The 22,364-nt window shown below is 41.6% G+C and overlaps 1 protein-coding gene across 4 annotated transcripts in view; it reads right to left on the bottom strand.

The window, feature by feature from the left end:
- Positions 1-241: 241 nt before the first annotated feature.
- Positions 242-22,364, bottom strand: part of LOC147035343 (cytohesin-2-like) — a 135,674-nt gene continuing 113,551 nt past the window's right edge. For all 4 annotated transcript variants that reach the window (XM_085896971.1, XM_085896996.1, XM_085896986.1 and 1 more), the window contains exons 11-13: positions 19,504-19,575; positions 18,381-18,535; positions 242-1,597 (exon numbers count right to left, since the gene is read on the bottom strand). In XM_085896971.1, coding sequence (XP_085753097.1) covers positions 1,516-1,597; positions 18,381-18,535; positions 19,504-19,575 — 309 coding nt within the window. In that variant the 3' untranslated portion in view covers positions 242-1,515. The remainder of the gene's footprint in view (positions 1,598-18,380; positions 18,536-19,503; positions 19,576-22,364) is intronic.

The raw sequence follows: 22,364 nt of genomic DNA, 5'->3' as shown, positions 1-22,364 counted from the left end.
CTCCTTGGACTTTCGGCTCGACCACCCTGAACTGGGCTCTCTGGAGAAAAATCCAGCTGCTCGGATATGTGGAGGTTTGAATAGCACCTGGTAAAACGGCCGCAAGGGTTCAAAGGGTAAAACATATGACATCCAGAGCTGGAACCATAACGTGGGTGGAGAAATCTTATTTGTACAATTAATTTGTTGCAATTTCATTCAAACAATTAATACACATTGAATAAAAATAAAACTGCATAAATAAGAAGGAATAGACATTTTATTTGTCAAAAGAAGTAAAAATTAATTTCTCCAGGCAGTTAGGCATGAGTGTAGCATTGATTTGTATATACAAAATTGATAAATAGCACAACCTCCAAAATAAAAAAATAATACTTGCATTTCATACTCGACCTCTGCATTGCACAGAAATAACCTGTGTTTCATCAAGGACTGATAAAGCTTTTAAAACCAAACTTTTTTGTATTTTTGCCCAAATCACACTAAGGTTTGATGGTTGAATCCAAACATGTTCAGAGATAAACAGGGGTACAAAAAGGAATAGAAAGATACAATGTACATGCAAAATAAACCCAGGTAAAACTTCTCAATCAGAACATTTATAAAGTTTAAGCAAAAATCACATGCCAGGTAAAAAAACAACAAACTATATTATTAAAAGCTTTACCCAAAGTTGAACAAAGTAAAAGTAAATGGTACATACAGGCAGTGATTTAATACCAAATAGAAACAAATAAAAATTAAAAAATAATAACTTGGCCCAAAAGGTTAACCTCTCAATCCACCCACAGTGGTTTTAAACCATGCTTTAAAGACACTCAAACCGTCCACATGTAATAAATACGTTCTCCCAAAAGTCGAAACATAAGAGAAAGGCTCGCAAAGAAATTCACTTCCAACCACATGCTCAAAAACAAAATACAATAAATTAGAAATCAATTTCGCCGATCTTTATCCCGTACTAGACTTCTTGCTCACATGTCAAACTGCCATGACATGTAATAACCATCCGTGCATTTGGGACTCACGATTGTGCCAGGGCATTACGTAATACGAAGCAGGCCAAATGCCGCACTGCAAAGCAGAGAGCATACTATCTGTACAGCTGTGCGAAAACCATGGTACAGCACGCTATATAGCATATATTATATACGTACAATGCCGTACAGTCATTTCCAGCTCAGTTTTGCATATTATGGTATGAAGGAGATTACAGTAAAAAAAAAAAATTAAAGCCATTTCTCACTTTAATGATAAACAGCAAATGGCATGAACGTGTGTTTAATAGTTTTAATTTTACCCTTATTGGGTAAAAATAAAATAAAAATAAAGGGTGCTACATTAATAAACATAATGGAAGGCAGGAATACGTTCAACCTTTAATGCAATTGTGGATGAATCCAAACACTTCTGCCTAAAAGTGGTGATGCTTCTCAAGGCGGTCTCGAGCGAGAGCCTCAGGCATAACCGATGGGGTTGTGATGTCACATGTAAAGAGGAGGCACTGCCGACGCGTTACGTCTGCTTCTTCTTCACGGATATACGTTTTTTCCTTGTTGCGAGCATGTCATAGAAGGGATCTCTGCTGATGCTTGCTCTGATCAATGGCACAAACATTGGACAACGTTGTGAATACATAAAATATTCCACCCAAGAATCCGTTTATTACTTTTCCTCTTCTCCAGCCATCATTAGCAAATGTGAGACGGTAAAAAAACTAGAAAAGCAAATAATCTTTTGCAGATTAAGAGGCTTAAACTGAGAGCCACCCCGCACCCTGTGAACGAACTCCAACATATACTTGAAAAACAACAGTTTTTAAAAGGTTGAATCTTTAAACATCCAACCTCCAGCTCCCAATACTGCTTTTCCTTTTGCTCCCATCTCCGACAAACCTCCTTCCCATGCTCTTCCTGCCCCCACCCCATACACCATAATTTCCTTGAGATTCCCCCCAATCAACAGGATTATTAAGCCAGTATCCTTACTAGATATAATTCACGGAACGGTGTTTGTGCTTCTCCCACAGTTCTGCGCTGATTACATCCAGACTTGCTACATAGGATCAGCATGACCCCAATTAATGTATGGGTGTGTTTTTAATCTTTCCTGGTGGTCTTTGGGGAATAGGCGGGATGCCATTCTCTACGTAAATGTGTATCATGTAGTGCCACCTCCAGGATTTCCCCAGTATTACAGGTCTCCGCCATTTACAGTGCAGTATTCCTGTCCCCATGTTTTCCAGTGGAGTAAAGCGTTTTGAATTATAAGCAAGAGGTATGTTTTTGCTTCATGCGCATAGCCCGGGTTATTTATTTTTTTGCCTATACAGAGCTATCAGTTGTCTATACACCACCCAAATAAAGGTATGCTTCAGAAGAATTGTTGCATGCTTGGAACAAGATTGCCCATAGGGTGGGTAATTTGCTCGTTCAGATAAAAGTGGTTCATTCAATACTGTCGTTTATGCTTACTCATCCACAAATACTTAAAAGTTATGAAGAATAAAGTGATAACACAAATAGTCAGTGTTTAAAAAGAAACAAAACTATCCTTCATTATATTGTCATTAAAATCGACTTGAAGTGTAAAGTGTGTTGGTTAGTTATTTCGTAATTTGCATGCTTAGAGTAGATGTGTTTTGAACTCCAATTTTGACCCGTCAAGATCGTGTTTGGGAGAACCTTTGTCTTTTTCACTGTTAAATGTACTTGTTTCTCATTTATTTATTTGATTAATACAGTTTTCCCCTTTCTCCTCGCGACTAATGGCTCTCGAGCCGAATGGAGCACGTGTTCTTTTGAATCAGACCAATCAATGGTGTGCTCAAGCCAAGCGACTTGTAACGTCACCCGAGCACCGGTTTTGAACGAGAATCAGCAGTTCAGGTGGGAATCCCGAAAGCGAGATCCATGTCAGGGCAGATGGGCTGGGAATCCCAAAAGCGAGGTCCGCGCAAGGGTAGTCGAGCCGGGACCTTCACAGGGTGAGGGGCATGTGCTGGTTCTCTCAGCATCTCCACAAAAGTCCTCAGCAGGACTTCCTACCAGAGGATAGCCATGGGTTATTTCGGTGACCCCAGTTTAAATTCAAGGCTCCATCACTCAGACCAACTTGTGGAGTGTTAACCCCCGAATCAGCAGGTTCGAGTCTGGTAATGGTGAGGATGGTGTACGTTACAATATCTTGCGTGTTGAGACAGGATCAAAAGGCTGAATCCCTCCAAAGTTCTAAGGGGGGGGGGGGGGGTGGACTGTACAAACTGAGGATTAAACTGGTTTGAAGAGTCCTCCCCTAAAAGTTGTTTATTTATGGCAAGGCCAAATCTGACTAAGATAACCACCACAACAAAAAGTCTGTAGCAGATCCCAAAATTGAGCTTTCGTATTATGCTGCTTATCCATATATGCAGCATTCCACTTCCAACTACACTCTCCTGCGAAAATTGCGGCTGAACAATTAAAAAAAAAAAGTCAACACATCGAGCTCAACCTCCGTCATTCTTGCATTGCAAATGATATTTATATTTAAAGTAGATTTATGACAAATCAAAAGCTCGAGAGGAAAGCAACTGTAACAGACTTGTTTTTGAATGCCTCCTTGTGAGGGAGAAGTTCCTAATCGACCCAAGATGTACCCGTTTTTGCAATATATAACTAGTGCCACAGGTGATCTACAGCAACGACAAAGCGACAGGCACTCACGATCAGAAAATAAAACTGCTCAATCCTACCGGCGTTATTTTTTTTCTATTTACTTTTATTAAAAGGGTGATAACACAAAAGTGGGGTATGTATTGGTGTTTTGAAAGTTCAAATGTTAGAAACCTGTGATGATCCTGAAAGCAAAGTGCTCCATCCCCATCTTTTTCTCCTCCGTCATTGCCCACTACCCATTTTCCCCACCTTGTCCTTCCCACATACTCACCTTAACAAATGCATACGTCGTAAATGCATCATTGATTTATCAAAAAATAAAACACGAGTATATTCTTTGTTAATGTAAAAAGTGATATTATTGCAAACTTCCAATGATAAAATCGTTTTCTGTGACAAACACTGCAATCAGGCATAAGTTGATCAATAGATAATCAATAGAGTGCCTTCAAAATGTATTCACACCCCTTGACTTTTGTCACATTTTGTTGTCACAGCCTGAATCTGAAATGGATTAAACTTAAAATTTTTGTCACCGATCTACATAAAATACCCCATTATGATAACATGAAAATGTGCTTTTATAAAAAAATTTTTACAAATTAATGAAAAATTAAAAGCTGAAATGCTTTTGTCAATAAGTATTCAACCCTTTTGCTATGACATTCCAAATTGAGCTCAGCTGCATCCAATTAACTGTGATCATCCTTGAGATGTCTGCAACTCGATCGGAGTCCACCTGTGGATAATTAAATTGATTGGATATTATTAAGAAAGAAACACCTTTCTATATTAGGTCCCACAGTTGACTGTGTGTCAGAGCAGAAACTCTGCCATGAAATCCAAGAAACTGTCCGTAGAACTATGAGATAGAAATGTGAGTAGGCATAGATTCGGGTAAGGATATAAAACAATTTATGGAATGTTGAAAGTTCCCAAGAGCACATTGAGCTCCATCATTAGGAAAAGGAAAGAATATGGAACTACCCAGACTCTTCCTAGAGCTGGCCGTCTGACCAAACTGAGCAACCAGGCAAGAAGGACCTTGGTCAGGGAGGTGACCAAGAACCCAATAACCACTCTGACAGAACTACAGAGTTCCTTGGTTGAGAAGGGAGAACCTGCCAGAAGGATAACAGTCTCTGCAGCACTTCACAAATCTAGGCGAAATGGGAGAGTGGCCAGACTGAAGCCACTTCTGAGAAAAATGCACATGACGGCATGCCTTCAGTTTGCAAAAAGGCATGTGAAAGACATTGAGAGCATGAAGAAAAATATTCTGTGGGCTGATGAGATGATAATTGAACTCTTTGGCCTGAATGCAAGGCGCTACGTCTGGCGGAAACCGAGCGCAGCCTATCACCCGTCTAACACCATCCCTACCATGAAGCATGGTGGTGGCGGCATCGTGCTATGAGTCTACTTTTCAGCGGCAGGGACTGGGAGTCTTGCAAGGATAGAGGGAACAATGAATGGAGCCAAATACAGGCAAATCCTTGAGAACTTGCTTCAGAGTGCAAATGGCCTTAGTCTGCTGAGAAGGTTTACGTTCCAACAGGATAATGACCCCAACCATACAGCCAAAGCAACACTGCAGTGGTTTCAGAACAAGAACGTGAAAGTACTTGGGTGGCCTAGCCAAAGCCCAGACTTGAATCCCATTGAGAGAATCAGTGGAAAGACTTCAAGATTGCTGTTCACTGATGCTCCCCGTCCAACTTCAGAGAGCTCGAGCAAATCTGCAAGGAAGTTGGAAGAAAATCCCCAAATCCAGAAGTGCAATGGTGATACAAACAAACCCAAGAAGACTCGAAGCTGTAACCGCTGCCACAGGTGCTCCGACAAAGTATTGACTCAGAGGGCTGAATACAGTCATGCGCCGCATTATGACATTTCGGTCAACGACGGACCGCATGTACGACGGTGGTCCCATAAATTATAATGGAGCTGAGAAATTCCTATCGCCTCGTGATGTCATAGCGCTGCCAGTCATATAAAAGTAAAGTATAGCACATACAATTATGTACAGTACCTAATAGTTGATAATGATAATAAGTACAGTGTGGCCACATTATAACGGGATCGTTGAGGTCCATAAAATGTCATCGTGAAAAAAAAAGTGGGGTCGCGCTAAATCAGGATTCAAGAAAATCAGTGTTCGCACTGTTCCGAAAACATATCACACAACTGACAGGTGTTCGTTTCTTCATTTGTAAATTATAACATCGATGCAATGCTTATTTATAAAATCCAAACGCTACTTATTCACCTTTCTATAATCGATGCGAGAGAAGATTTAAAGCAGCCACTAACACACATGGCCGTCATGAACAGCACAAAGATAAAACTAACGCGTCTTCCGTCGATCTTGGATGTGTGTTGCAATTGCCTACAATATTCAGTACAGTAACATGCTGTACAGTTTTGTAGCCGAGGAGCAATAGGCTATACCATATAGCCGAGGTGTGTAGTAGGCTATCCCATCTAGGTTTGTGTAAGTACACTCAATGATGTTCGCACAATGACGAGATCGCTTAACGATGCATTTCTCAGAACGTATCCCGTTGTTAAAGGCCCAGTCACACTTTGACATATTAGTCAGCAATGGCAACGTATTAAAATGTATGTAAAACGCTGGCTTACGTTGAACTTTTGATGTTTTTTTTAAAAGATTCGGACATATTCATAGCGACTTGGTCTCTTGCATAACGTATGAGAAACGGACACAGAACGTTTCGTTGTGTTATAGATAACTTATACCAACAAATGCTGAACCTGTTGTCGGCCTTCACAACCTATGCCCAACGATAGTCGAACTTAGGCATCGCGCGTTGCACGCATCGCTGACAATGACGTGGCGTAGGTTATGGAAAGGCTGCCGCACAACGATTCAAATCATAACCGCCGCAGAAATGGAAGTGTCAACATCGCAGTCACACCTTGGCGATCTTGCCAGCGTATGCCGACCTCTGAAAAATGCGTCGAAAACGCTGGCGCACGTCGAATATGGTATGGGTAAGTTTGGTATGCGTGAATAGAACGCTAAAGTACGCTATCATACGTCGTATTAAATGGAGTACGTCTTGTAATTTTAAACATGTTGAAAATTTTACGACGTACTTGCCGTATGACACACGCTCCACATGCGATGGGAATAAGTTGTACGCACGATATGCGATCGTTGACACACATCGACACACGTTACTTGAAAGGTGCTCATAAGTCGAAACACGTCAAGGTAATGGTTGGCGTCAGTGTTCCAGACTCCCGGTTTTTTTTTTTTCTTCGTTATGACGGTGTTCAGTGTACAGTGCGGTTATGATTTAAATTGTTGAGCAGCAGCCTATTAATTATATTATATTATAACCGCACTAGAAATGGAAATGTCAAAATCACCATCATACCGAAGGAAGGAAGAAAAAAAAATAAAAAAAATAAAACCAGGAAGTCTGGAACACTGACGCTAATCATTACCTTGATGTGTTTCGACTTATGAGCACCTTACAAGTAACGTGTGTCGATGTGTGTCACCGATCGCGTAACGTGAGTACAACACGTTACTCATAGGTTAGAAATAAGTTTCGGGTACGCTAAACATTACCTCGGCGTGTCTCAACTTATGATTAACTTACAAGTAGCATGTGCGTCTGTCAACGATCGCAGACCGTGCATACAACTTGTGGCCAGCGTAGCGGAACGTGTGAGTCATACGCTGGCATAAGTCTTAAAATTTCAAGCATGGAAAATTTGAGGAGAACCGAAAAGTACAACGTTTAAAGCCAGCGTACAACGACGTATGGCAGTGTTTTTCAGCGTACTCTCAATGTTATCAAAACTTACCCATAACGTATTCAACGTGTACCAGTGTTTTAGACAAATTTTCCAAAAATCGGCATAAGCTGGCTAAAACGTCAAGGTGTGACTGGGCCTTAAGTGGCGCATGACTGTACTGATGAAAATTAGATATTTCTGTATTTCATTTTTAATTGATTTGCAAAAAAAAACATTGGAAAATTTTTTTTCCTTCATCATTATTGCGTAGATCCGTGAAATTATTTTTTTTTCATTTCATCCATTTTAAAATCAGGCTGTAACACAAAAAAAAAAAATAAGTGAAAAAGTCAAGGGGTGTGAATACTTTCTGAAGGCACTGTCGCTGGCATTACACTGGTTTCAATATACCAGGCAATAATCTCACTTCTTCTTTTCATCCTCTTCCCCATTTGCAAGGGGTGAGATCCAATGGCACCAATCTTCTGCCCTGCCTTCACCACAATAATCCTCCACTTCTCTCTGCCCTCAGCCAACCACATTCACCTTATTCATATCCCTCCTCACACAATCTTTCTATTTAAACTACGGTCTATCTCTTTTTCTCTTACCTTGCACCCGCAATCTATCCACTCTCTTTACCATTCTCTCTTCGCCCATATTCACCAAGTTTCCAGGAAAGTTCTTACCAATCTCCCTTCAAACTTACTTGCACACCAATCTTCTCCCTCAGTTCATCCATCCTCCTCCTACCCACCCACCCACTTCACACTCACAATCCTCCTGACCCAGTTGTTCTCACAGACATGTAAGCCTCTGTCATTGCCTCTCTGTTAGTGCCACTGTCTCCAAACCTTAAAGGTAGGCCAGCGTTACACAAAACACCAGAACTTTCCATTTCAATTTCCTTCATATTTATCCCGCATGCGAAGCGAAATGCGTGGTTAAGAAATTGGTTCACTCTGTCTGCCTGTCGACATCAGTCTATGATCGAGAAACTACTTCATTTCAATTTGATTTTATATTTTGAACACTGTAGAACATGAATCCGACCACGAACCTACAGTTTAACAGTAATTTGGCTCTAAATTTGCCAAGTTGTATGGAATCTCATCCTGAGTACACATGTACACAGAGGAGTAAGTTAATCGTTTTAGTCTGTCTGCCTGTCTGGCAGCCAAACAAAATTGAAAATCATTCCAAACAGGAAACGTACTGTCATAAATGACACAAACAACAGGTACGAATAACTAATTTAATGTGTTAAATAAGGTGTTGTATAAGACGGTGCATCAACGGCAGTAAACTTACAAAAAACGCATATTGTTTTTTTTCTTTACTTCAGCTTATTTCAATTGAATTATGTACTTGAACACTATAGAACACAAATCACCTTCTTGGCATTTTTTTCTAACCTCCAGTTTTGTAGTACTTGGACAAAATATTAAGCCATTTTACGTCATCTCGACCAATCAAATTTTCTGCTCACGATCTCTGCGTTGGGGAATATCGACATTCAGACAAAATCACGGCTCATACAAAACATAGATTGCGCTCGGAAATGCAAAGCAAGAGTTTAAAAGACCCTTCCATGTCCTTTTTCTCAAGATTGGGTGGGGTAAGGTGTTCTATGAACTCTAGTTCTGTCGGCCATCAATTCCTCAACCCTCATCCACGCATTTGCACCCACCTGAATACTCCACTGCTCTCTGCCTCCGACCTACCATCCTCGGTCACTGTTCCCCCAGAATACTCAAAACTATTTCCCTGTGGTTTTTTTTTCCCCCTTTTTTACATCAAAGGCTCTAGTCCTCCTCATAAAGGACAGGCCTTAAATGAAACAAAAAAGAACTGAAGAAATAGAGAGGTCAAGAGAAGGAAGAAATAATGAAAGAGGTTTTGAGGAACTGGAAAACTTGACATTTGAAAATGGGCAGGTTAAAACCGTTAGGAAAGACAAGAAAAGGAAAATAATTCCAGAGCTTAGTGGTGAAGGGAAAATAACAAACATAACAGCCCACCCTTGAGTTCCCAATGGCCACACAATAACCATGTGACGTCACGGCTTGCAGTTGCAGAGTATTTTGTGGTATTGCTAGCAGCAGAGGTATACAAGCAGCCACTTTTCAGGGGCAGAAACCAAAGCAATATCAAGAGAAAAGGGAAAGCGAGCAAGCATTACGATGTAATTCAAGCAAGTTGAGGTTTGAGGTCAGATTTGGAGAGTTGATAAGTCAGATTGCTTTAAACTCAACACTGTCAAGTAAATATGAATAGGTTGGAACCTCCCCATATGTGATGGCAGTACTCTGTACAAAGACAATCAATCGTTTATATAAATCGGAGAAACTGTTCAGACGATTAGAATTTTCGACGTCAGAATCGGACTCCTAATTTCTTAGAGGCATTGTTAGCTATTTGTACAATGTGAGGTTTCCAACATAGATTTGATGTTATAGTAATACCAAGTATGTTTAATGTATTGAGTGGTAAAACTGTAGCGCTTCAAAGGAGATGGGAAAGTTGAGAAGCGTTTTCGACAGAGAAATAGGAATAAATTTAGTTTTAGAAGCAATAAACTTAAATTGATGACATTTGTCCCACTGAGGAATCCTGTCAAAATCTGAATTTAAAGAAGTAATCACGATAAAATGAGATGGAGATTGAGCAAGAAAAGATGGAGCGGATGTGAAAAAAACAGAGGAATGTAATGTTATGTCATCAGCATGCGGATGCATTTGTTAGGGTTAGGGTGTTATTGATTTTTTCTGCACCTTCCTGCGAACCACCTCCAGAAGTGATAAAAAGAAGGAAGAGTGTAAGAGACAGGACAGAACCCTGAGGGGCAGGTTGAACCATCAACAATTATGGAAATAGAATGGCTGGACAAAAAAGCTAGCAATGAGAGAGCGGAGTAAAGGAGGAAAGCTGAAAGAGGGAAGCTTGGAGATCAGATTTCATATGTTGCTGGACGTTACCCGTCTTCTCCATACTCATCTTCAGTCCATTCTTCCTGAATGCCTCCCTTCCATTCCCCCCAGTGCCTCCTGCATCTCCTGCTTAGTCTCCACCACAACAGCCAGACTGTTTGCAGACAACATCCTCCCCATACTACCACTCATGTACACCTTCCTACCAACCACTGACATCACCATGATAATCATGAGCAGGCTGTGAGACCTTCCTTACCTGAATGTTCACACTGAACTTCTCTGACATTATAGGACCAACCAAAACTCTTCCCTTTGTTCCCTTGTACATCACGTCCATCAACCTAACTTCTGCTTCTGGCACTCCTAGCCATCTCAGTGTCACCATGACCATCTCTCCCAGACAGTGTCATAGGACTTATTCAGCTCCACAAGTCCCAATGCCATTTCACCTTGCACCTCCAATTTCTTCTCCAGCTGTCTCATATATATCGACTACTCAAATGTTCTTCTAACCAAAGAAGCTGCATAAAGCAACCAAGAAAGCAAACCAAGATAAGCCCTTTGCTGTTTCAAACCATTCCCAGAGATCCTCCACAGCTGTAAAGGCAATCACAAAGAGTACACACATGAGAATCCTAATGCTACACCCCCCCCCCCCCCCACCAACCCCTCAGCTGCCAGACTGGTTTCATCACTTATTGGCAAATCATCAGCAACAGCACAGACAGAAATGCATACCAACGAGGCCCCCAAGCATGTATCATGTGCAAATGTCTAAAGCAGTCAATATATAAATGAAAAAGACCCACCCACATTTCACCTGTGAATTGAGGGAACAACCAATCAGCTCTCACCTAATCAATAAACCCAGGTGGCGAGGATTAAATAAATAAATCTACTCCTCCCATGCTCTTCGAACCGAAGAAGTTGAATAAAGCAACCAATAAAGGCTTTTGACATTTACACGTGATACATGCTTGGGAGCCTCATTGATATGCATTTCTGTCTGTACTGTCGCTGATTATTCGCCTACAAGCGATGAAACTGGTCCAGCAGCTTAGGGAGTGTGTAGCATTGGCATTCTCATGTGTGGACCATTTGTGAACATCTTCACAGCTGTAGAGGAACTCTAAGAAGAATTTGAAACAGTAAAGGGCTTACCTTGGTAGGCTTTCTTGGTTGCTTAATGCAGCTTATTTGGCTCAAAGAACAAGGGAGTTGACGATTTATTTGCACAATCCTCGCCACCTGGGTTTAATTACAGGCCAGCGGTAAAGGTCAGATTTTTTGGTACTTAATCAACCTGCTTGACACAAAGCTACAAGAGGTCTCATATGAAAGATGGGGATCTCAGTAACTCATTTTGTCCTGTTCACTCATTTTTTGGTGTGCGGCCCATGAAATATTCACACCTGAAGGATACCCCGATTAGAAAATTTTGACTATTTCCGAAAATTAGTGAATTAGCCATAACTACAAAGCAATGCGCCCTATTTTTACATGATTGGTATTGAAATGTGCAGAATGAACAGGGAAATACTACTCGTTACTTAATGGAATACTTCTAGATATATAAATATATATATATATATATATACATTTTAGTGCTTTTAATAGAAAAAAAAGACGTAATTTCCGGACCGCTAACTTCGAAAATTATCAACTACAGAAACAAACATCTGCCAATTGTCATATTTTTTCATTAACCTCCACCATCGAAGATCGGAGGTTATGTTTTCACCCCTTTCTGTTTGTTTTTGTTTGTGAACAGTATTACGGAAAAACTCCTCAACGGATTTCGACGAAACTTGGTGGGGAGGGTTAGGGATGGTCCAAGGATCATGCCATTAGATTTTGGACTTGGTCCAAAATCCAATATGGCCGCTATGGCGGCCATTTTGAAAAAATATTTGAATTTTTTTTTTTGCATTTCTAAATGATTTAAGTGATTTCCAACCCCCCCCCCCCAAAAAAAAATTGTTAGAGAAAAAAAAAATTTGTAACTTTTTTTTTTCAACAAAATTTCGATTTTTTTTTTTTTTTACATTTCTACATGTTATAAGTGATTTCCAACAAAAAACATGCCAAAATTATAATTGCGGCTGATTTTGGAACTTCAGGTGGATATACCCACGTAAAATCAATTTCTGTCTAAAGGAATCTAGTTATGATGAATGAATTGAGTATGTAAAAGTTAAAAGTAAAAGGGAAAGTTGCAAACTATAACTCTGTGAGCACTGTTGACGTCAAATTGAATGAATAGGATATCAGGTTCACTTGAGTGACCAAGCAGTATTGGCGGCGGAGGTTTTGCACTCTACCGAGTGCTCCCCCTCTAGTTTTGTATGTGTTCAGTTTACCATAACAATATAATGAGAATATTTAGAAACAAATTTGTCCAAGCAAATTATACGATATAGTGACTGAAGTTTGCACAAGTGTTGTGATAACTATATGTTACACCAATACACATTGTTCTGTGAGAAATGAACTAAAACATATATTTTGAGCGAGTGTCCTCGATATGTTCAACCATCACTGTCCGTGTCATTTTGGTCACCATGTGACAGTTCGTTGCCACACTGCCTGTCACTGGTGGCACACATGCATTCGTTCGTGCAAGGGAAACTGTCTTGTGAGCAGCTGCAGCTGTTGGTACATGGTTCACTACAACGGCATGAACACACAAGACCATCTAACATCTCCGCTGGTGTGGGTCCATCAAACAATGTGGGATGCAGCACACCTTCTCCTCTGTACCATCCACGACCCTCTGGTGTGGGAATTTCTGGATTTGCCAGGTGGACATTCATCCATACTCGGGTTTGGTAAACGGATATCTTCACATGTTCGAGAAAAGCTGGTTCGGATGGAGGCAACTTATGCACTGGAACATCTTTGGTCGCTGCGAGTTTCTCCCAGAGATCATTGAAATTTGTGTGTGCATCCATATATTTCCCTTGAGAATCATACATGGCACTGACTAAATGTCTTGAAGCAGCCACTGCCTCCTGGAGATCGTCAGTGGCAAGGACTTCGAGGTGTGGACCATTATTCTGAAGATGGAGCGTCTTCATTTCCATGCTTTCTTTTTACCATCGCCGAAGAATGCTGATACAGTCACATCCTGTCAGGGCATGAAACGCAGGAAGCCGGCTACACATTTCTGGAAGTAAGCTGTAACATATCTGATGGACCGGGATAAGCTTGCATCCTGCTGATGTTCTTTTCTCTATCCATATTTCGGCAGAGTCCCGCAACTGTGGAAAGTTGTGGACTGCTAAGACAAGCACATCAGTGTCTGCTGATTTGATTGTAATGGACCCACGCAAATTGTTACGTCTGAATTCATCATCGGCATGCTTCACATGAAGAAATATCCGAGAATCTGCCACTTCCTGCATTGATGCGAGTTGACTGTCATGATACATTCCTGCAGATGAAAGGCATGCTGTAAGCGAACCATCAGAGAAGCCACCAGCCAAATACATCAGCTTTTCTTGGTGATCTGAAAGTTCTTTTGCTGCTGGTGCATGTTGTGTGACGTGACGACAGATGAAGTGTGTCAAGGTGGATTTGTTTGATGATAGAGCCATGAATTTCGTCCATTGTGGTGCTGGGCATCCAGCAATGACTTGGAAGCTTCGGGATCCACCAGCAACAGCAAGGCGTCTCGTTCTTTCCTCTGTCTTCACAGAATTGACATCATCATATTGGTCGAAGACGTCGATGAGGGTGTGGTGTGTTTTGATGCAATGAAGCAACTGACTTAGGTAACACTGCGCCAAGTTACCAAACGTACCACCATTTCCACCCAGGATATGGAGTTCAGCCATAGCATCCCTGATGTACACGCTACGATGTTGGTTATCACTGGCAATGTTTTTGTGCTCTTCATCGACTAGGCCCTCGAGAATATGCCCCAGTTCTGTTTTGGTGTTCTTCCTTGGAGCTCCATCTTCATGAAAGATAGATGTCGGAACAGACGTAATGGGATAGCTCAGGACGTGCTTCATGTTCAGGTCAGGGCGGACTTGAGTCAATAGCAAAGCACGGCGGAAAACCATTTCCGGGTTGATAAATAGATATATTAGGTTTAACTACTTGCTTAGCTATAGCCTTTCAGGAGTGTCCATTTTTGCACAACCATGCAGGACAACCTCGGTGCATGGATGAGAGCGATCGATGGTGAGGATGATAATTACGTAATCACGTTTTATCATATCCTCTCTAATACTGTAAAGGATGATTACTGAACATAGCATTGTCAACATCGGTTTTGAAAAATCGCCTTCTCTGATATTTTCCTTCTGGCGGTCCTAAAAATTTAGAAAATTATCGTATTTTGTCAATAAAGGCATATCAATTTACATATAATGATGTGGTTGTGATACAACATTATTCTCCTGTCCAATCGACACATTTCAATACCAAATGTGTCGGAAGAGGGCTCTTTGTCTTGTAGTTTATGGGAAATTATGTGATTTTTCTGAAATGGTCCAAATATTCAGACGGGTGTATCCTTCAAATGTGAATATTTCATGGACCGCACACCAAAATACGAGGACAACAGGGCTAAATGTGTTACTGAGATCACCATCTTTCATAAGAGCCCTGTTGTAGCTTTGTGTCAAGCCGGTTGATTAAACTTCTAAAATATCACCCTTTATCGAGGTTTACCGCTGACCTATTAGGTGAGACCTGATTGGTTGTTCTCTCCAATCACAGGTGAGAGATGAGGGTTGGTCTTTCTTCAATAACACACACACACACACACACACACACACACACACACACACACACACACACACACACACACACACACACACACACACACACACACACACACACACACACACACACACACACACACGCCACTTAACGACGGGGATACGTTCTGAGAAATGCGTCGTTAAGGCCTGTCACATTTGCTCTACGGTGAGGATACGGCGGCCGTACGCCCTCTCAATTGACAGAAACGTGCGGCGGCCGCAGAGTTTCTGCGGTGGCCTCAGGGTGGCCCTACGCCGTTTGGCTATCTTTTACAGGCCTTCGGGGTCGCCGTGGAATTATAACGCGGATTTACAACTTTTTTCATTTCTACGTTCGCCGTAGCAATTCGACAAGCCGAAAAAAAAAAACTGGTTAAAAAAAAAAAAAAAATTAACGCACTAGTTACCATCCGTCTGGCCGAACGTTCGCCTGACGGCCCCCTGCGGTCGCCTTGCGGGCACCTTGAGGCTACCTTGCGTCTACCTTGAAAATTCTCTGGCAGCCGCAGGGACACCCTCAGGTCACCGTGCGACATCAAATTAAATGACCGTATGGCACCACCACGTTTTCGGTCTCCACAATTTCTAAATACACCGTGCGGCTCCCCGAAAAATAAAAACATATGTGACTGCTACATTGTGTGACCGTGGAAATACTGTGGACGCCGTAAAATTGCTCGTGGCCGTAGATTTTGGAGACCCCACAGCCGCCGTGGCAAATGTGACTTTGGCCGAAGCGATGTCGTCATTGTGCGAATATCATTGAGTGTACTTGCACAAACCTAGATGTTGCACCTGTTGCACACCGAGGCTACAAACCTGTACAGCATGTTACTGTACTGAATACTGTAGGCAATTGTAACACGCATCCTAGATCGACAGACGACGCATTCATTTTACCTTTGTGCTGTTCATGAAGGCCATGTGTGTTGTTAGGAGCTGCTTAAAATCTCCTCTCGCATCGATTATAGACAGGTGAAGAAATAGTGTTTGGATTTTAAAATCATTGCATAGATGTTATAATTTACAAATGAGGAAACGAGCACCTGTCAGTTGTGTGATATATTTTCGGAACAGTGCGAATATTTTAACATAAAAAGCTTTATTAAAAATTAATTTGTGTTTTAATTTCGACTGTAACAACGATTTATTCGCGGAATTCTTTAATTCAAAGGTAATTTACTTGCTTTAAGGTAAACGTGCAAATAACAGGGTCAAATAGGGCAAAATAGGGGTGTTTTAGGATGTAGGTATATATATATATATATATATATATATATATATATATATATATATATATATATATATATATATATATATATATATATATATATTGTTTCGGCTGTGGAAATTCACAGGACACCATAAAGGATATCCCCAAGATCAGTTATATCGCTAAGTGTGTGTTCAGATAGATTTCCCCACCGATGTTTAAACGGTATTATTCGTGCTATCAGGGCTGTGATCTTTGAGTGAGCCATTATTCTTTTGCTATCGTTATTTTGGATCAACCGCTTCACACCATCCACCACCACCACCAGCATCGCTCTCAACAACCGGTTCAGACCAACCGCCTTTCCACAACCACACTCGCACCTCAACAAACCATGCCATCCTCACCACTATACCCACAACCGCAAACATCACCTCACCACCTTCTCCACCCCAATCACCAAACCACCATCTCAACCACAACGCCAACCACCGGCCACGCCACCACAACAAAGAACCACACCACAAACCTCACCGCGGCGAATAACATCTACGCCATGGAGAACAAGAAAAAGCTCCAATAACACACTTCTTGGAATTTCCCCTCGGAACTGGTAAACAGAAGTGACGGTTACTAAACGGATGAAAACCCGACTCCTCTCTGGGAATTTTCCTCCCCCGCGCACCGCGAAGGGAGGGCGATGCGCCGTCGAGATAAAAGGGCGAGTTGAGAGGCCGTGGGGCACGCTGGTCTTGGTGGGAGTGGGAGCTGCGTGGAGAGAACGGAGAACGGAGCGCCGCGTTGGCGTTCAGTCAGTGGGGAGTCAAGAGTGTGGAGTTGTGGAGGTCTGGGAGCGGAGTTGAGCTACAGTCTGGGAGTTGCGGTCTGGGAGTGCAGTGGAGTCTGTCAGCCTCTCGTTGGTCGATGGAGGCGCTGGTCAAGCTGGAGAGGAGTCGCCAGCCGGATCGGCATTGAAGGCACGGGCGGAGTCCAGCGGAGTATGGGCAGAGCCACTGAGGGTCGCCGAACCAGGGCCCGGCGAGGCACCACGAGGGTGGAGGTCACCTGCAACGGTCTCGTGGGACTCCTTCGGTCCGCCAAGTACCACGTAATAAAGGCCTACGGGTCCAGTCTGACCCTCTTGTCTCTGAGGGGTCTTTTCTTGGTTTATTTGTGTGAATGTTGTGGCGCCGTGTCCCGCAAGTAGAACTGTGTAAGTGCTTGTGAATAATAATAATAATAATAATAATAATAATAATAATAATAATAATAATAATAATAGAAGGTTGTAGTGCTTTGCCTTGTTCATGTCTTGTCCATTCCCACCAATTTCATTGCATTACTGTACGTGTCGTTTTATAAATAAATGTCCTAGTGTGAATGTTAACCCGTTTGTTGTGTCCTCTTTCCCCATTGAACCGCCGTATTGCTCTCGGAATAATAGCGGGCTTTTTAATAGCCGATAAAAGAATTGGGTCCAACGAGGCCTGGCGATAATACCCCGCTCGGTTATCCCAGAACGGAACGAACCGCTTAAGCGGTTCGTGTCCAAGCAGGCCTTCGTTGAGGTACGGTCTCTCGGTAGTCTGTCCACGCGAATACTTAGGTATATCGATAATTCGGCGATTGACCCTGTCGCGCGCGGGTAGAGTGTTGACTAGGCCGTGGTGTGCGCTTGGAGCACACCCGTGACTGGTTTCCGGCGTTATTCCGGAAGGTTGAGACTGAATTGTCCGTTCGGTGGGCGAGACGGCCGCCATTGGCTAAAGCGGCTGTCCGCACGCTGGGCGGGTGGTAGATTCGTAACAATATATACATAACCTCATTTAGTAATCTCATATACTGCATAACATAATACCTTAAATACTATTAAATTATCTTTCCAAATATTTAAGGTTACAAACACTCCCTAATGCAAAGAGTGATAAAAAGGATGACAAATTAATTAAGTTCTAACATCCAAGGAGAGCACTCCTCTTAGATTTAACGTGAGAGAGGAAAATAGGGGAGAGGGGAAGGGATCGCATCCACTTACTTTATACATTTGATCCATTCGTCCTTCTCCTCAACTGTAGGTGCAGAGATCCGATAAACCTGGTGTTTGCCCTCCACCACTCGGCCATCGGTGTCAGTCTTGCAAGCTTTGATAACACAACCCTTGTTGTTTTGAATAAACAGTTCAAAGCAGTTCTGAAGAAGTACAGAACACAAGAAGAAAAAGAGCAATCAGATTGCAGACCCTCACCAGGACTGGTTTTGTGTGGTGTGTTGTGTGGTGTTTCTCTGCTGGTGTGTTACATAATTAATAAGACATAATTAGAACTGCCACTTTACAACTGCTGGCAGTGATGACTGGTTGCGCCATTTAAGAGAAGAAGGTTTTTTTTCTTAAAAAACAATGTGGCTTCCAAATCACGTGACCAATGACATCATCAAAAATATTTTGTGGACCATTTTATCCCATGAAGACCCTCAAATATGTTCATACCGATCGGAGCGTTCCACATATGCAATTATGACGTCATAAAACATCACACTCATTCCCCGTGAGGAGTACTTGCTATGTGACAAGTTTGAATTTTTTCCTTGGTGCAGTTTCAAACATAGAGGTCCAAAGTTTTTGTTTTTCCAACATGGCTGCCACATCACGTGACAAATGCTGTCATAATTATCATTAAAACATTCTACATGAAGAGTCACACCAATGGTGAAAATTTCATCTCAATCCAACAAGTGGTTGCGGAGAAAAACACGAAAGTTCTGTATGGACAAACAGACCCAAATGCAATACCCTCTCCTTCAGCGAGGGTAATAAGATCAACAATGGTCATTGGACAGCTGCGGAAGTACACAAAACATTAGAGTTCAAAAGCAAAAATGATTGGATGAAAACAAAAACACACATTCGCAGCAATAGCTTTGCGATCCTAATGTTTATTTCGAGATAGCCATTTATAAATGTGTGACCCATGGATGCTCAATCACCAGAAAACTTAAAGCTTTGTCAACTGGTGAGATAGATGTACGTTGTCAGAAAATTTAAGCTACAGAATATGTCGGCTATTAAAGACATCAACTACACCTCACAATCGTATTCCAGACATGACGGGGATTGCAGTGAAATCAAAAGGTTGTTTTGAGAGTGGTGCAATGCATACCGGCTTTTTGGGGTCGTCAACCTCCCTGATACAAAGATTTTCCAGAGGAATTATTCCCCGAGGTTCTTTGTCCTGTTGATTGAAAGTGGCAGAACATTTAAGGAAGTCAGTTGCCCATTTTACCACATTCACACTTGCAGCAGCCTCGCAAGCCCTAATTGTCAGTTTGAATAAAAAGAAAATTCCTTCTTCAAGTGGTTCATTCCTTTCACTCACACCATCACCATTACCATTACAGCAAACTCTCCATATATTTTCTCTTATTCTGCTCGAAGGCACATTTCTGCACTTGCACCAATGTACATTTCCGACTCTCGTAACACAGCACAACATTCATTACTATCTCAGTGAAATGTCCATCATCTGTGATGAAGTGGAAGACGCAAATGCATGGAAAAATTCCAACAATTCACTCCGCCTGTACGTACACACGCACATGCACACACCTTACGAGCGTCATTTTGACCATGTAATCACTCAATTCACCACAAGGTTTGATGTGGTGCCTTTAAAATTCCAATCGAGGTTGCTCTCGAGTCGGCAGTAACGCAGATTCTCAAACAAGACTAGACATCGGCACACTGCGCTTGACGATTGCACGTCATGCAGCGATTGGTAGGCACGGTTTTGGTTTGGAAAATGGACAGCACTACAAGATTCGTCCAAAAAAACTAAAAAGATGGATAGGTCAGAAACCTTTAGCAAAATTTTTTTTTTTAATCAGATTAGCAAAGGCAAAGCAAGCACACGGTTGGTTTACAGCGGAAGGACTTCACACTTTATGCTGGTGAGAGACGAGAAGCAAAGGCAGCAAACAGCATGACCAGCACCAGCATGACCAAAGTAACCATTAGAGTTTCATTCTTTCATTGCACATCAACACATTTTAGTGTCTAACCCAAGGACAAACAGTTCTCCACTCCTCCTACAGCTCCCAGAACACTGGACAACAAAGATTTTGCAGAGGGGTGGAAACATGTTCTTGACTAAATTAGGTATGCTGGTTCTGAATCTGAAGGTCACAATTTTCTCAGGATTTTGAGTTATACATGTGGTCCAATTACAGTAGTTTGCCCTGATGGGTGATTTTGAGAGATCACAAATTGTTATTTTTTGTATTTTTGGTTTCAATTATAGCAAAACAACTGTTGGAGAATATTATTTCTCATAAAAGGAGCTTCAGAACGCACTTTAAATTATTAAAAATGGATGAAAAATGACCAAGCTGACAAAGCCCCAGATCAGAGAACTGATGTGTGATGCTGAGTTCAAAAATAAACTCAACTGACTTGAGTTTGCAGCATGGAAAGCATTTGTGTTGGTGGTGCAGAACTTTATTGGGAAACATAGAGCTGAAGAGTATGTGGAATTGGAGGACAACATGCAGAAGGCCTATCAGCGAATCGGCTGAAGGATGTCTCTTAAAATGCACTTCTTGCATTCTCATCTTGATTTCTTCCCACCGAATCTGGGTGAGGTAAGCGATGAGCATGGCGAAAGGTTCCAATACAAGACATTTTGGTCATGGAAACTGGGTATCAAGGCTGGTTCAACCAAAACACGATGGGCGATTACTGCTGATTCTTGCAAAGGGAGACCAATTCCACACACAAGCACAAGAGCAAGTGTCTCACACTTCTGAACACATCTGAACAGTGCCTACACTGATTATATTGAAAGGAAGAGTGTAAACTTGAAGTGTTGTTTCTGAATCACTCACAACGGGGCAGATTTCCCGATCAAGTTTACACCCTTCATAAGATTACCAGGTTCTGTTTTATTAACTTCGTTTTCTGCAACTCGTTCATGTTCTTTGTTTGTATACCACACGATACACGGAGATGAATCATTGTTATCTAAGTATGACGTGAAAGTGTTTACTAAGCACCGATATGAAATGTACAATGTGCGGATCTGCAATAATAAAGTATCTAATATAGCATGCTGGGTATCATAAATACATATACTGTACATATTTTGAAAACCTGACGCGCTGGATAAATTCTGACAACAGATTTGAAATCAGTGGCCCAGATTTAGCCAAGAACACCTGCATTTCCCTTTATAGCAGCCGAAAAGTTGTTTTTGTTGCCTAGTGATCACACACACACACACACACACACACACACACACACACACACACACACACACACACACACACACACACACACACACACACACACACACACACACACACACACACACACACACACACTGTAAGCAATAATTAACCGTCCTTTCCCATTGATTCGGGTCGCTCACCTGCATTTATTTTTAGGTTATCTCGATCATTTAAGTGGAAATGACCTAATAAAAACAGTCTCCAAGTCTGTCCACATGTCCATCCACAATCAAACAGAGTGGAGACAAATAACCAAGAGTGGAATGGATAGAGGTCGATGAGACATGGACAACAATATAACTTTCAAGGTCGTCCAAGGTCGAGGTCAACGTCACGAGGCTGTCAAAGTTGCGAAAATCGTCGATTTCGTATCTCCTCGTATCTCCTCCCTCATTTATCAGGAGAGATCAAATGTTATAAGTGATTCAGATACTACGGACTATTATCTCAAACAACATGAGCCATTTTTTTTGAAATTTGCTCTCGTTCCGATTTTATAGCCCTTCAAACTTCGCTCTGATTCCCCGTATGGGCCGTTCATAAAGTACATACAAAAAAAAAGTATTAAATTAAGAACCGGAACTCTCCGAGACAAATATTACATTTGAAGCTTTTGTCAGATTTAACTAAAACAATGGAACACAAGTTTATATGCACACTTACTTTCATTTATGACATTAACATTGTCTTGAACGTCAATTTGTACTTTTATTTTCATAAATGACGTGCTGTGATATGA

Source organism: Eptatretus burgeri, chromosome 1, assembly GCF_056783735.1.
Source record: "Eptatretus burgeri isolate ZD-2024b chromosome 1, Ebu_testis_v1, whole genome shotgun sequence".
Classification (NCBI taxonomy): domain Eukaryota; kingdom Metazoa; phylum Chordata; class Myxini; order Myxiniformes; family Myxinidae; genus Eptatretus; species Eptatretus burgeri.
This window is presented reverse-complemented; position numbering and strand designations above follow the sequence as displayed.